Source organism: Pipra filicauda, unplaced genomic scaffold, assembly GCF_003945595.2.
Source record: "Pipra filicauda isolate LSUMZ 115617 unplaced genomic scaffold, ASM394559v2 scaffold100_size2392355_pilon, whole genome shotgun sequence".
In the NCBI taxonomy this organism is placed as follows: domain Eukaryota; kingdom Metazoa; phylum Chordata; class Aves; order Passeriformes; family Pipridae; genus Pipra; species Pipra filicauda.
Window position 1 is genome coordinate 321877 of NW_024103441.1, and position 15230 is coordinate 337106.

Sequence of the window (15230 nt, forward strand, 5' to 3'; positions counted from 1 at the left end):
AAATGGTGGGGTTTGTTACGAAGAAGAAAATATTAAATAGCACCTATAAATCCCACCTTTGAACCTCCTCGAAAGGAACACACCTTAGAACCCAAAACCTTCTTTGTGCCATCTTTTGCACATGGACTTCTCACTAAAGCAATTATTTTTGGAGGTTTGGGACTGTTTTCTTTCCCCTCACCAGAATTACGAGCATTTAAGACCCCGATAAATTAACAGTGTTCAACTCTTACAGACAGTCACTCGTTAGTAAACAGCACATCTTTTATTCAGAGGAGAGCAAAAAGCATCTCGTGGTGTCAACAACAATTCACAGGGGCAACAATTCACCTGCAGCAGCACCAGCAGGAGTTACAGAGTCACCGTGTTCCCAAAGGACCCCCCTCTGAGCACAGCAGTGCTGATCAGCCCAGCTTTGGTAACTGATTCTGCCCCCTCCCACCCAAAAGTTAAGCTCAGCTTACATGAAGTGCTGCACTGACAAACAGAGGAGTGTATTGCTTTGGTGCTGCAGAGGAAAAGGAAAGCTTTACAGCAAACAGGCAGGAAAGCACCAGCACTTGGGCATCTGCTGCCAGGGACAAAGGCACAGCTGAACAGGCCCTGCCTGTACTAAAACACCTGTAAACACAGAACTGAGCGTAGCAGAAAGGGGATAAACCCCAAGCTGTGAGGTTTATGCTGCCCAGTGTGAGAAGGGCACTTACAGCATTGATCTTGGCTTTTTGGTCTTGTTGTCAACTCCCAGAAGTTCAAGGTGCCAGACTCAGTGCTGGTGGCAGCCTGAAGAGCCTCCCCCCCTGCAGACTCCAATTCTCCTCATTTCAGTCTGTAATTACATCTATTAAGAGGTACAAAACATGAAGTTTAACAGCCAGCCAGGGTTGTGTGAGCTGAGGCTCACCTGCTTTGGGATGAAGTGTAAGCCCTTAGTGACACAACCACCCCTCCAGGTGTGCACAGAGCAGCACCACCAGGTAAAACCCCCGTGTTCCAACGGGTGTATCAACAGTGCAGCATCTCTGTTAAACACCACCCTGCCCCACCAGTTACAGACATCTGACTTCTACAGAAAGAAGGCTTTAGACCCGGGTAAAACGCAGTACTTTGGCTTTTAAAAACTCTTTTTAAGAGAAACAGATAAAGGCAGACCCTTTTCAGTGCTTTAAAGCAGCGCAACCCTACACAGACACAGCCCTGTAACAACACCAGCCCAGCAGTGACCACAAGCACGTTGTATCCATAACCACGGCATGTTTGTGCCGTTCCTGGGGGGCAGAACAGATGGAAAGTTCCACCAACAACTATTTCTCATGAATGGGGACTGGATTAGAGAGCAGGAGCCTCATTTTCACAAGTCCCCAGGACAGTATTCTCACTCCTGCATCTTTTCCTTGTGTAAGGCAGAGAACCAATCTGCTGACTCCATCACATACAGCTACACTCCAGGAGAATACAGCCACGGCTGTTCCACTTCCCTTGCAGGGAATAATTCTCTTTCCAAATGTTGGATCATCTCTACCACAACTCCTTTTCTACACTATTCGAAAAGGGGAGGTTTTGGGTTACAGGTGCCCCGTCCAGGACGGTTTGGATAAAGCTTATTTAAGATCACAACCTGCTTGTACTCCTTCTGAGAGGCTTTCAACTTCAAAGAATTGTAATTGTCCATATCCACAAACACTACGCACAAGTTTTATAACACACTTAGTAAAACAAAAGGGGTTCCTCAGCAAACCCACTTTGCCAACACTGGCAGGAGCTGCACCGCCCAGGAACGCAGTGCTGCAAAGGTGCTCCCGCCCCACCTACTCCTTGAGGCGCAGGAGGCCCTGCAGGATGTTGATGGGCAGGGGGAAGACGATGGTGGAGTTCTTCTCGGCGGCGATGGTGGTCAGGGTCTGCAGGTAGCGCAGCTGCAGCGCCGCAGGGGACTCGGTGATCACCATGGCGGCCTCCTTGAGGGCGCGGGACGCGTTCATCTCCCCCTCGGCCGCGATCACCTGCAGGGACACACAGCACAGCCCTCAGTGGGACCAGAGCCACTGCCCAGCACTCTGCCCTGGGGGGGTGTTTCACCAGGCTCCTGTTTGCTCTCCAGGCCCTTACTCCTGGTTTCCTCCCTTCTCCCGGTCTCCTCCCACCCCGAGAATGCCAGATCACAAAAGCTGGGTCTTTGAGCACAGGTCTCGAGAATGCCACAGGAGTATTTGTTCTGCCTTCAAAACCCTTTGTGCTTCTTTCAGCACTGCCTCTCAAGAGCAGCAGCACTCCCCCTGGACAGCTGAGAATACTTTCTCCTTAAAGCTGTATTTTTTTGTGTCTATAAGGGCGAGAAGGAATTGAGTGCTTATTACTGGGGAAATACCTTTCTATTCCCTCCTTTTTTTAAGTTCTCAGTTCATCAGGGACAGAACTGTGGCCTTTCTGCATTGGGATATAAACATTTTCTGAGTATTTGTCAAGGACAGCTGGGTTGGAGATGGCCCTGTTTTAACAGGGAAGGTACTGGTGTGTGTCAGCACAGGCAAGTGCACAGTCTCCTACAGAGTCCTACTGCAAGGGCACAGTATTCTTTTAAACAGCACAATAAATAATAATTAAGAAGTTATGAAGTAATTAAGCATCAAAATTAATATTTAACACAATCTGGCTGAGCACCTTCATCCTCCACATCACCACATGGAGTTATTCATGAAGTAAAAACCAAACCCAACCAAGGCCACCTCCCTGCTGGTGTCCTTACCTTGGCTCTGGCCTCCCGGGCAGCCTCTGCCTCTGCAGCCATGGCCCTCTGCAGCTGCACAGGCAGCTTCACATCCTTGATCTCCACACGCTCCACCTTAATGCCCCAATCATCTGTGGCCTCATCAAGCGTGGACTGCAGAAGGCAGGACAGGTAAGTTAAGCCACACACCCGACTCAAACTAATGCCCAGATTTGAAGAATGACCAATTAAACCAAATGAGTTATCTCAGAATTCTTGGGCTTTAAGGGCTTTAGTACTTGTATTATGATTTGATAATTATAAGAGCATAACTGTTGTAAGCTCACAAAAAAGCCCAGAGCTTGATTAATGTATTGAAGGAATTCTGTAGTATAATTTCCATCAACAGCAAGAACTGACACAACGACCCAGGGAAGGCCTCCTCTCCTGTATCCCTCATTCCCACTGGTCCATTACTGCTTTAGTCCCTCATTTTTATTTTAGAGAGTGTCATCCCAAGAGATCTTGAACAGGGCTTTGCCTAAAGCTCCAAACCACACCTTGGCTTATCACTTAGAGGTACAATAAATGCTCTCCTGTAGGTTCTCCCTGGGATTGCTGCTCATGCAGCCGTTTGATGGATCCCCACAGCTCGTACCTGCATGCACTGTGCAATCTCCTCCCGGTCAGAGAGGATCTCAGACAGGTTCTTGGTGCCCAGGACGTTCCTCAGGGTGGTCTGTGCCAGCAGGCGGGTGGCAGAGTCGGCGTTGGTGATGTTTGCCACAGCCAGGGTGGCGTTCTGGACCCGGTAATAAACCACCCCGTCCACGTTCACCGTCACCGAGTCCTTGGTCAGGATCTGCAGAGCAGAGAACACTCAATAAATATAAGGTTAATTATTCGGATCATTACCTCTTTGTTTTACCAACTCCTGGTTTTTCCAGAGTAAATTAGTTTTTCCACTGTCTTGAAAACAAAAGTCCTTGTGCACATTTGCTGCATGTGAACATGTCCCAGTGCTCATGAACCTTCCAGTACAGCTCTGTAAAGCTGAGACTAAATATGGGATTAGAACACTTCTCAGTGAACAATACATTCCATTAGCTTTGCCATAATGTTATTTTTATCTCACTTCTTTGAATTCACAGTCATACCAGCAAGTCATACCAGGGACAGGAAAGGGCAAAAAAGGCAGAAATTCTTTACCCTGAAACACAACTTCACCTGGGAAGGTCTAACCTGGGACTCTGGACCTGGCAATGGATCATCCCCAGGTAGGTCCCTGTGCTGCATTTTGTGAAGGTTTAAGCAGAGCTGTGTGAGAGGCAGCCTGGCCACAGGGAGGGTGGGCTGAGGTGCACACTGAGACATTTGGTGCAGAAGGGGGTCTGTGCACAGGGAATTCAGGGAACCAGAGCCATCCCACAGCTAAGCCAGAGAAGACTGGAAGCTTTCACTGAAGTACAGAATGGGGTTTGTCTGTCCCAGTGGCCTGATGTGTTCCAGCTGATGGGGGTCACCTTTACTTCCACATTTAATCAGAATTAGCTCTGTTATTATCCAGCAGTCCCTTGTCCTTGGAGGTACTTCTGGTGGAAATGCCACCTTTGCTACTTAAATGAGTACCTGGTGATTTCTAGACAAGCTGCAGAGGAGATCCAAGGTGTGAACATCCTCTGAGCTTGAGGCAAGTGAAACACTGAATGAAGCACTGGGATGTTAAGTGAAGGATGTACTTGCACAGATAAAGACAGGTATATTTGAAGGTTTGGAAGAGGGTACCCTAGAAAGATGCATTGATATTAATTCCACTTTAAAGGTAAGTTAAAAAGAATTGCAGGATGCTGCAGGAACATGGGAAGGGGTGTCCTCATTCCATGTCAGACAGTTCCTATTATGTTATTTGATGAGGAAGGGATGTGTGAATAACTCAACCTTCAAGACTTACCTGCTCTGCCCCTTCCCAAACCACCTCTTTCAGCAGGCTTTCCATAACAGCACAAGCTAAAGAATGGGCATCACACACAGAAATCATGCTGAACACATAAAAATGTGCCTCTACCTACAGAACACAAACCTAAATCCATAAGCATAATTTAATCAAGTCAAAAGAAAAACTGGATTACTGATGGCTTCACTAATGGCACATCAGCAGCTGCAGGCACATTCTGCCTGCCAGTGATTAGGTTTCTCCCAATTACCCTTCAGAGTGCACCAGGACAGCTGCCATTTGTCTCAATCCACAACTAACAATGTGCAACAAGCCAAGGAGCAAATCTGACAGGAAACAGATGCCCCAGACAGGCTGCATCAACCATCTCTGCTTGAAAAACACGCCAGATACATGAGGGATACAGTTGTAGCCATCGAGATACAATTGTTCACTAACTCATTTCTTAGAGGGCCAGTTGGTTTCTATTCCTCTGTTACCCCTGGAGTTGGCAGCCTGAGCTCAGCTGGGTTAATGCTCTGCCACACTCTGCTGCACAGTGAAGAGGTCGAAGGAAAAACAGACTAGAAATTAAAGTAATTTTTTTTGTTCTTTTGCACCTTCAAGCTGAAAGGCATCAGATGCCATGAGGTGTGGTACCTCCTTCATCGTGTTCCTGTGCAGGGCAGGGCACAGAAGCCCCAAAGGGAGCTGACCCCTCATTCCTTCCAGTTGCTATAAATAGCATTTGATGTATGTACCAGTTTCACCCCAATATTTTAGCTGGTTCATACATCTAGATAAATTGGCACAGGACACATCACTGCTGCATCTGGAAACCTTCCAGATTTCACAGAAGCAATTAGGGAATGTTGTATGAAGCCCAGCAGCCCTTGCTCCAGAGCCCTCCCTCCCAGCTCTCAGGCATATTAAATTATCTCATTTGGTCCTCAGAGGGCAGCAGCACTTGTTTTCCTTCAGTGCCCTTCTACTGGATGACATTTCCAAAGGATATGTGTCTTCTTCACAACACATTGCAGCTGCACAACAAATCTCTGTTTAAACTACATGTTACCCAATCCTGAGAGGGGACAAGGAAAAAGAGAGCACAAAATTCTGCCAGCGCTTTATCAGACCCAAACTCACCTCCTGGGGAGGAATATCGAAAGAGATGGTTCTCATATCAACCTTGATGAAGCTGTCTGTGCAGGGCAGGACAAAAAACAAACCTGTACCAAAAAAGCCATTCAAGAAGATGTGAAAATGGGTCATTAAAGTGGAGGAAACTTGCTACTGAAATAAGCTGAAATCCAAGCACTGAGGCTGCGCAGCTCTTTGTGGGGAGCTCAGCAGCACAATGCTTGTCATGGCTTCCAAAGCAGGGTAAGGCTTTCAAAAACACATGTGGAGAAACTTCAAGTTATCCAGGTATCACTTATTTAGAGATTTTTAACATTTGGGATAAAGACCCCAAAACTGCTAACAACTACTTTTAAAAATGCTCCTCCCACAGAGTTACTTGTGGGGCTTAATTCTGGCAAGCAGAAAGTATCAGCCTCCTTTTGTTCACTGATCATTGAAATGTGGAATATTGCAAAACCTGGGTGAAATGAAGGAAGAAGCTCTTGCCCCTTTCTGTCACTCAGGGCAGCAAGAGCAACAGCTGAAAGCAACATTCTTGCAGGTCCCAGAGTTTCTAATGCACAGAGGCAACTTTTCAAAGCCATGAAATACTTTGATGGCTTCTGTCAGTTTTGAAGGGCATCAAGGCTCTCAGACCAACTGGGGTTTAACTGATAGATCAAACTTCTTTTGTCAAATACATTTGATGCCATTATTCCTCCCTTTCTATTCAGTGCCTTTGACTCCACCTGCACACCACACATTTACCAAAGCAGAGCTGGGCAAGGCTCACAGATAATTAGTTTGCTGCCTTCTGCATCTAAAGGCTGAATCACAGAACACTCGGAGCGGGAAGGGACCCACGAGTCCAATTGCTGTTGTAACACATCCTCTTACTGGAAGTCACAGAATTCTTGAGAAATCCATTCACCAGCTACTGCAATGCCTCTCCAGAGCTCTTGCTTTGCCAATGACTAATTGAGAGCAATTGCCCCCCAGGACATACCTGGTCCCTTTGCTCCCCCTTTTAGGATGCGTCCAAGCCGGAATATGATGGCTCGCTCGTATTCCTTTATGATCTGCAACAGATTGGGGATGTCATGCCAGGGTTTCCAGAAGCCACATGATGGATTCCAAACTATCACACACCAGTCTAAGACAATCTTGAGACTCATATGTAACACATTTCTCAACTGGCTGCTCTCGAGAATTTTAGCCTAAACTTTATTGTCAAAGAGCAAAAGGAAAAATCAGGACAATATTCCACAAGAAATACTCTTCAGACTATCAACAGGATGTCACCTGAGCAGGTCCAGGCACCAGCAGCTGCCATCAGGAATATCCTGGCAACGACACAACAAAGGGCAGTATTTGTGACCCAGCAGGGATTTTTCCAGCTCCAATTCTGATGCTGTACATCAGCCAAACCAGGAGGAAATAACTCCTCCTGCCTGGGAACTGGAAACATCAAGCTCAAAGTGATCAGATGACACAGTGTCTTCAGATGTCTCACACACAGCCAAAGCTATGTACATACTGACATATTTATAATTCCACACTTCATACTTAGACATATGCATATCTCCTTAAAAAAGGTAAAAATAAAAGTATCAGTCCTTCAAGAGTAATTATGGGTTCTTGCAATTATTCTGATCTCCCAAATTAGCTCATGTGCTAATGACAACTGGGCAGATGTGGTAAAGAGGTCAGTGCAGGAATCATTGTGACAAAATACTGTAACAGCACTTTTCTTTTTGGTGTGAAGATGAATGCACTGAAGAGCTGGGTCTGCTACACACTGCCTGCTACAGTTCAAGAAAGAGCAGACTGGGATTAATTTGGGTTGAAAACAAGTAACTCAAACTGAGAACAATAATTACCACTCTGCATTGCTTAAAGCTTTAATCCAACTTAGCAGTGAACAATTTTACCTTTATGCACATCCAGATGGATATGGGAAATGTGAGAACAGTGAAAACCAGCGAGGTGATCACCAGGATCCATCCACACAGACCAAGGCCATCGCTATCCTCTGCAGGAAAAGAGCAGAAACGTTCAGATTGTTAAAACCAAGAGTGCCTGTGAAAGAAAGTGCATAAATTGGATATTTATGTTGAATATTCCTTGAAATAAGCCACTATTAGCACTACTCCTCTGGCCAAGGGCATTCTGCTTAGATGAGAAGTCAAATTAAAAGCCAAATTTTGCTTTCATTTTCACTAGTCTCTAGAAGTTGCTCTACAGAACTACAGCATGGAAAAAAAAAATTATCCATTGGCTTCCCTATTGAACATGAAGGTACAAGTCACACCTCGAGTAATGTAAAATTTCCAGACTGAATAAGCTTTATTTGGCACCAGTGTGCCATGATGGGCTGTATTTCACAATACAAGCTGTCTTGTGGGAAACCATATGAAATACAAGAAACATGTTTGGCATCTGTGGAATGAGCTTCCTTATTGCTGTTATTGAACCATCCCGCCCATGGGACTTGGAAAACTTCATCAATAGGCAATTCCTGCCTGATTCCTCATTGCCCCTGGATCCTGAGAGCAGCCAGTGCAAAGCAGGGCAATGGGACTGACAGAGGTGGTGCAGGGGTAACACTGCACCTCTTGCAGGTCATGTCTATCCCTGCCCACCCCACATGCTGCAAAAATACATTTTACCCCACACTAAGTGTTGGCTGACAGCATCTCCAACCATGCCACTGGAATTTCTTCCTGAGTTAAGATGCTGGGAAGCCCACAGCTGGGATTTATAGCCTGCTGTGGTGTGCAAACCAAGGCAACCAATAAAAAGCAAAAATTATTGAGCAACCTCTTTAAGAGATAAACCACAAGGAGAAAGAATATAAAAAAAAATTAATTGAATCAGCCTTCAACGCCTTTAATGCTGACGGGAACAGTCACCGTTACTTTAGCAAGGAATTATCACTTGGATCATCAAACAGAATTAACAATTTATAACATACACTGAGTGCTGGAGGCTGAGAGGGCAGAGGAAAGTTCTCATTACTGCCTGAGGTGTGGCTCACCCTCCGGTCCTGATTTACTTTCTCCTGCAAAGACTCCACAATCCAAAGGAGCCCATCGCTGTCAAACAGCAAACACCTGCCAGACTCCTGGGCACTGGGAGAGGGAGGACCTTGCCCCCGACCCTGCCAACAATTCCAAACCAAAATGCTGCTTTCAGTGAGACCTAAAGGTCTTCACAGATGCTTCTCAGAGCCTTTCGCACAGGAAATAGCCGAAATCACGACATCTAATAACCAAAACCACGTCTAATGCCATTTGCTCTGTACTTTAGTGTGATCACACAGGAGCTGCAGGAGAAACCACCTCAGCAGCATGTTTGGAAAAGGCCTGGAGTGTCCGAGACGAGGTTGGCACCAGTGTCCATGGAGGGGTGTTAATAACTAAAATAGTTATAGCATGAAATGCAGATCCTCTCCCAGGATACCAGCACTAACATGTGCCATTAGGCACAAGGCCCTAACAGGTCTACAGTTATTTATACAACAACTCAGATTACCCAGCCAAAGGCTTCCTATACAAAGCCATCTTATATTTCCTTCTCCGGTTGCAAACGAGAAAACTATAAAATAAATCATGACTTTTCCGCTGCCTGAACAATGGAAGTAACAGGAAAACAGCCCAGCTTCCAGTGACTGAAACTGGAGTCAGTTCTGTGATTTCAGTGCATCATCTCCAAACCCCCCTGACCTGGGTTCCACTCACACCCACTGACTGCAAGGCCAAAACCCACTTCAATAACGACACCAAGAACTAAAAATTAACTACAACTTCACTGCCCCACCGGAGGAAATAATAACTGACTTCTCCCACTCCCTCCTGGCGCATCTATAGAAGGTTCTGCTGCAGTGAGCAGCACCGGTGCTGTCAGCAGCCAGTCCCCAAACTCTGCCCGTTCTCATTTACTGGTGCAGCGCCCCGGGGGTTACTCATGGTGACCCTGCTCGTCACTACCTGCGTAGCCTTCCCCTCAGTGATCCGAGTTACCGCACGGGAAAGGAAATCACAAAAACCCCGAGCTGCGCCACCGGGGTGATGCTCCGACACCTCCCCGGGTGCGGGCGCATCTATAGAAGGTTCTGCTGCAGTGAGCAGCACCGGTGCTGTCAGCAGCCAGTCCCCAAACTCTGCCCGTTCTCATTTACTGGTGCAGCGCCCCGGGGGTTACTCATGGTGACCCTGCTCGTCACTACCTGCGTAGCCTTCCCCTCAGTGATCCGAGTTACCGCACGGGAAAGGAAATCACAAAAACCCCGAGCTGCGCCACCGGGGTGATGCTCCGACACCTCCCCGGGTGCGGTTTGTGGGATCGAGAGGCGACGAAACTGCCAGGAATCAACACCTGCGGGTATCACACCCCGTTAGCCGGGGCTGGGGGCTCAGACCCTCCGTGAGCCGGGGCTGGGGGCTCAGACCCTCCGTGAGCCGGGGCTGGGGGCTCAGACCCTCCGTGAGCCGGGGCTGGGGGCTCAGACCCTCCGTTGAAGCCGTGGCTTGGGGTCAGACCCTCCGTGAGCTGGGCTGGGCGGCTCAGTACCCTCCTGAGCCGGGGCTGGGGGCTCAGACCCTCCGTGAGCCGGGGGGGCTCAGGTGAGCCGCTGGGGGCTCAGACCCTCCGTGAGCCGGGGCTGGGGGCTCAGACCCTCCGTGAGCCGGGGCTGGGGGCTCAGACCCTCCGTGAGCCGGGGCTGGGGGATCAGACCCTCCGTGAGCCGGGGCTGGGGGCTCAGACCCTCCGTGAGCCGGGGCTGGGGGATCAGACCCTCCGTGAGCCGGGGATGGGGGATCAGACCCCCCTATTAACTGCGGCTGGGGGTTCATTCCCCCGTTAGCCCAGTCTGCGGGCTCAGTACTCCCCGTTATCCGGGGGCTGGGGCTCAGACCCCCGTTATCCCGGGCTGGGGCCGCTCCGGGGCCGGTCAGACCCCCCGGCGCCCGGGGCTGAAGGAAACGGCGGCCGCCCGGCAGGCGAAGGCACGACCACTCCTCGCTCCTCCCGGCGGGCTAAACTCTGCTGAAGGATCTTCAAACTTTCCTTCTAAATAAGGACTAAATAAGACAATCACTGGATAATAACTGAAACCGAAACGAGCAAAAAAAAACCAAAATCGTAGAGACAGACACGAAGGCGCCCCGCGCTCGGAGCGGCCGCTGAGGGGCCGTTTGGGGACAGCCCCCTCCCCGTCCCCCCCGCAGCCGTTACCTGCCGGCCGCCGGGTCTTGTGCGGGAACCCCGATTCGCTGTCTGCCATGGCCTCCGCGTGTACTCGGGACCCCCTCGGCGTGTTCTCGGAGCCGCCTCCGCGTGTGCTCGGAGTCCCCTCGGCGGTTCCTCGGAGCCGCCGCCGTGCCCTCCGCGCCCGCTCGGAGCCGCCGCCGCTCTCTCGCCGCTCCCTCAGCGCCGCCGCCACGCGCCCGCCCCGCCCGAGGGCTCGGGGTGTGGCCGCGCGCTGCCTGCCCCGCCCCGCCGCCAGGGGGCGCCACCGCCCCTGAGGCACTGGGGAGGGGCCCTGAGGGGATGGAGGGGCGGCCATGTCGGGACCCCCTGAGGGGCTGTGGGGGGGACCCTGAGGGGATGCGTGGCGTCCTGAGGGGAAGGGGCTGCGGCCCATCAGCGGGCCATCTCAGCGGGTAGGACCCGCTGAGAGGATGTGGAGGGGCCCCTGAAGGGTTGCGGGGCCCTGAGGAGATGGGGGGCCAGCCATGGTGGGACCCCGTGAGGGGATGTGTGAGGTCCTGAGGAGATGGATGGGCAGACATGGCAGGGGTGCCCTGAAGGGGTGTGTGGGGGTCCCTGAGGGATGTGGGGGGTCCTGAGGGGATGGGGCTGCAGCCATGGCAGGACCCCCTGAGGGGATGGGGGGATCCTGAAGGGATGGGGGTTCCTGAGGGGATGGAGGGGCAACCATGGCAGAAACCCCCAAGGGGCTGTCACAGAGTCCCTGAGGGGACGTGAGGGGGTCCTGAGGGGATGGCGGTTCCTGAGGGGATGGGGAGATGGCCATGGCAGGACCCCCACCCACAGCACTGGGCTCTGGGGGCAGTGGCTGGAAGGCGGCCAAGGGCAGCAGGCAGGGCAGGGGCAGCAGCGAAGACAGGAGGGGAAGACAGGGAGCCATCGCCTGAGGTAAGTGAGCCCCGGCAGCCCTGCCTGAGGGGAGCAACAAGGGAGGTTCCATCTGCCTTGACCTCGTGTGTGGTTTAATGTATGGGTGGACCAACTGTTCCATGAGGAAAGGCTGAGAGCGCTGGGGTTGTTCAGCCTGGAGTAGAGAAGGCTCCAGGGTAACCTTGGAGCTCCTTCCAGTGTCTAAATGAGGCGTACGAAGTCCTTAGCAGGGCCTGCTGCGACAGGATAAGGTAGATTGGGTTTAAACTAAATGAGGGTCAATTTAGTTTAGATATAAGGAAGAAGTTTTTTACAGTAAATGAGGGTGGTGAGTCCCTGGCACAGGTTGCCCAGAGAAGCTGTGGCTGCCCCATCCCTGGAAGTGTCCAAGGCCAGGCTGGACAGGGCTTGGAGCAATTTGGGATAGTGGAAGGTGTCCCTGTAGGGGGTTTGGAATGAGAGGAACTTTAAGGTTCCTTCCAACTCTGGCCAGTCTGTGATTCCATGAAAGTAATAATTTTTAATGGGTGAGGTATGGTCTCACATGAAAAACTGAATAAGGAGCAGCTTTCAAGCTAATAAAATCTACCTTTTAACTGCTCCATTTGAGGAATAATATGCTAATGCACACCATATTTCTTTCTGTTACCATGCTGAAGTATGTGTGCAAATTGGAAGGGAATTCTGCGGGAAAAAACCTCTGCTTTTCGAAAATTCATCTCAAGTTTCAAGTTTTATTGATTTTCTTCCTCATATTGCAGGATGCTGATGGAGACTTTGGAGCTTTCACCCCTTTTGGAAGATGCCAAGGTTGTGATCTCTGCTGCCTCCCTACAAAGTCCATCCCACAGAGACAAGGTGGGTGCAGAGCACATCATCACACACCATTACATTACCAGGTGCTGTAAAGATTGTTGCATTTCACAAGAGTTCCAAGGTTGAGTTCTACACCAGTGTGAGTTACGAGGACTGCAAATGAACCCTGGCTATTCTTTAACCTTTATTTCTCCGTGGGATGTTGGTAATGAGTAGGCAGGGAGGGACACGTGCAGACTCATATCTCTCGTTGTGCTGCTGTACTGACAGTGTGTAATTACTGCCTTCTTCATAAAACACATTGCAGCCTGTGAGCAAAAGCAGTGTTAGACTGCTAAAATACGCACATTTATTTTCAGTGTTGATTTTTTTCTGTGTAAGACTCTTCCTTGGAAGAGCCTAAATGGGCAGCCTGAATTCTGCTGTCCATTATGTACCAGAGCAGCGTGATTGATTGAGCCATGAGTGGAGCACTGAATGCTAACTGCAGTCGTGGTTCATACACCATTCCAATGATACGAGCAGCATCAGGGAAAGGCCAATACTTTCTCCAGAAAGAGTCAGACACCTAATGAACACTCCTTCTAGTGCTGCTGTGAACTCCTACTGCCACTTGTGCCTGTTGATTTCAGACTGATCCAGATGAGCAGTATATGAAACCAAAGACTAAATCTGCCTCAGGATCCCTGAGTGACCTTATAAAATTCCTTCTGTCCATTCTCTTCACTCAGCATGTTCGTGGACAGTTGCTATTAATGCATTTGAGTGCTGACACCTACTGTTCTCATGTTAGGAGTTCCTCAGTATTTGTGTCCTGGTGTCTACAATCTTGTGTGAGTTTGCCTGTTCTCTTGGGAAATAAAACAACCACAGGGGGTCTTTATCCATGGAATAGGTGCAGTGGATAAACCACTGTGGATGAAAGTGGTTCCACCAGCAGCATTTCTACGTCCTGCTCAAGTGCCTGACCAGGAGCAGTGCAGCAGCAAGGTAATGTTTGAGGTGGTTGGGCTGAGATGCTTCTCTGAAATTTGGACTCGATGGTTTTACAGGTCTTTTCCAACCTAAATGATTCCGTGTCTCTTTCCATTTCCCTGCTGTGCAAACCATCCATAAGAAAGATGGACAAAAATGCTAATATGTCCCAAACTGCTGTCTATGTTTAACATAGTTTTTCAAACATGTAAAAGGAAGAGAGAGCTTTTGAGCTGCCAAATGAGAACTGATAAATAATCATTCTGTGTAGGCTCGATTTGTCATCCCCATGCAGTTCTCAAATACCACAAAGAAACTTGCAATGCAATTTGATTTTTGTCCCTGAGCAGTAAATATCCTGATGTTTTAGTTAAATTAGAATTTGTGGGATTCCAGGAGTTGGTTGACCTGGGTCTTCTGGCAAATAGACTGTATAGAGTGTATCAACATGGATAAGGAAGGAAGGATGTGCTGGAAATGGGAGGGACAGGCTCTGTGAAAAGAGGAGATAAGCTGTGATGAATCCTTGTCATCCACAGCAAATTTGGCACTGGAAAAATCTAAGATAATGATTCTCTGATTCTGCAAGTGCTTTGAAAATTAACATGAATTGAGCATTAAAAAATATGCAGCACTGGTTTACCTTATTTCAGCAAGGAAGAGGAAGCACCTATTCATCTGCCCTCTCATTAAAGTGAAAAATGAGCAATTAAGAGCTTTGTCCTCCGTGGAGCTGGGAACCTTCCTTCAGCGCTATCCAGCGACACGAGGTGTGCTGGATGCACACAGTTCCGTTGGCCTTCTGCTTAAAGAAGAGGAAGTGTCTCTCTAATTTTAGACGGGCCCGCATTCCCTGGATTTTACTCCCTGGCCGTGTGCCAGGGCCCTTGGACAGAGCCCGGGGCGGTGCTGGGCACGGACGCTGCCCTGCTCTGGGGCACTGCTGCCACCTGCTGCCATCCAGGTGCGCTTCCACACGGCATTCCTGGAACCTTCCCGGGGCGGGAGCTCTCCTTTCCCCTTCCCTTTTCCTCTTTGCTAAAAAGTAATATCGGAACATCTTCTCTCCAAGTTTTTGGTTCGATAACAAAAGGAAGAAATTAGAAGAACCCAATGGAGTTGCAAATCTGTTTATTAATCTCTAGGATTTAGGAAGAGAAAAATTTCCCTTATCATTTCCAGCAGTCAGTTTGATTTCAAATATGGAAGTTCCTGGCAACAGTGACTCCTCATTACTGCTCTGTAGTGAGGCCTGGTTTATTTAATATTTCCTTGAATTCCAATGTGTCTGGTGGGCAGTTAATTAGAGGGAGGATTTGTGTGGGGTGTATCAGCCTTGGACACAGAGGGCAATACTCTACAATCAGGATATTTCTTTACCACGTGTTGTTTCCCATCATGTGATTTTTTTGGGGGAAGCAGCAAACCCTCAGCAGTGCACGAAGCTGCCGTTAGGTGTCAGCCTTGTTTGAAGCATTTATTAAGTACATTGATTTTTGTCACCTCAGTCTTTTCTAAAGCACGGTAAATTGT

The 15230-nt window shown here is 49.1% G+C and overlaps 2 protein-coding genes across 5 annotated transcripts in view; one reads left to right on the forward strand and one right to left on the reverse strand.

Moving 5' to 3' along the window:
- Positions 1-243: 243 nt before the first annotated feature.
- On the reverse strand, positions 244-11188 carry STOM (stomatin). Its single transcript, XM_027741300.2, has 7 exons — positions 11001-11188; positions 7694-7794; positions 6769-6841; positions 5787-5869; positions 3366-3569; positions 2747-2881; positions 244-2003 (listed from the first exon to the last, which is right to left on the reverse strand). Exons 1-7 carry the CDS (start codon positions 11047-11049, stop codon positions 1809-1811), a joined length of 840 nt encoding a protein of 279 aa, XP_027597101.1. The 5' UTR covers positions 11050-11188; the 3' UTR covers positions 244-1808.
- Positions 11189-11742: 554 nt separating this feature from the next.
- The window catches only part of LOC113998503 (DAB2 interacting protein), a 201300-nt gene continuing 197812 nt past the window's right edge, over positions 11743-15230 (forward strand). For 2 of the 4 annotated variants that reach the window (XM_039380290.1, XM_027741260.2), the window contains exons 1-2: positions 11744-11924; positions 12668-12764. In XM_039380290.1, coding sequence (XP_039236224.1) covers positions 11769-11924; positions 12668-12764 — 253 coding nt within the window. In that variant the 5' untranslated portion in view covers positions 11744-11768. Of the gene's footprint in view, positions 11925-12667; positions 12765-15230 lie in introns of all 4 variants that reach the window. The other 2 variants (XM_027741265.2, XM_027741259.2) reach the window with 2 other exon arrangements.

Excerpts from the sequence above, each read along its gene's own strand:
- STOM (XM_027741300.2), bottom strand. The coding sequence starts at position 11,049 with ATGGCAGACAGCGAATCGGGGTTCCCGCACAAGACCCGGCGGCCGGCA. Across the intron at positions 3,570-5,786 it reads TCGATATTCCTCCCCAGGAG|ATCCTGACCAAGGACTCGGT; the intron begins GTGAGTTTGGGT and ends TCTGCTCTGCAG. Across the intron at positions 2,882-3,365 it reads AGATTGCACAGTGCATGCAG|TCCACGCTTGATGAGGCCAC; the intron begins GTACGAGCTGTG and ends TGCCTTCTGCAG.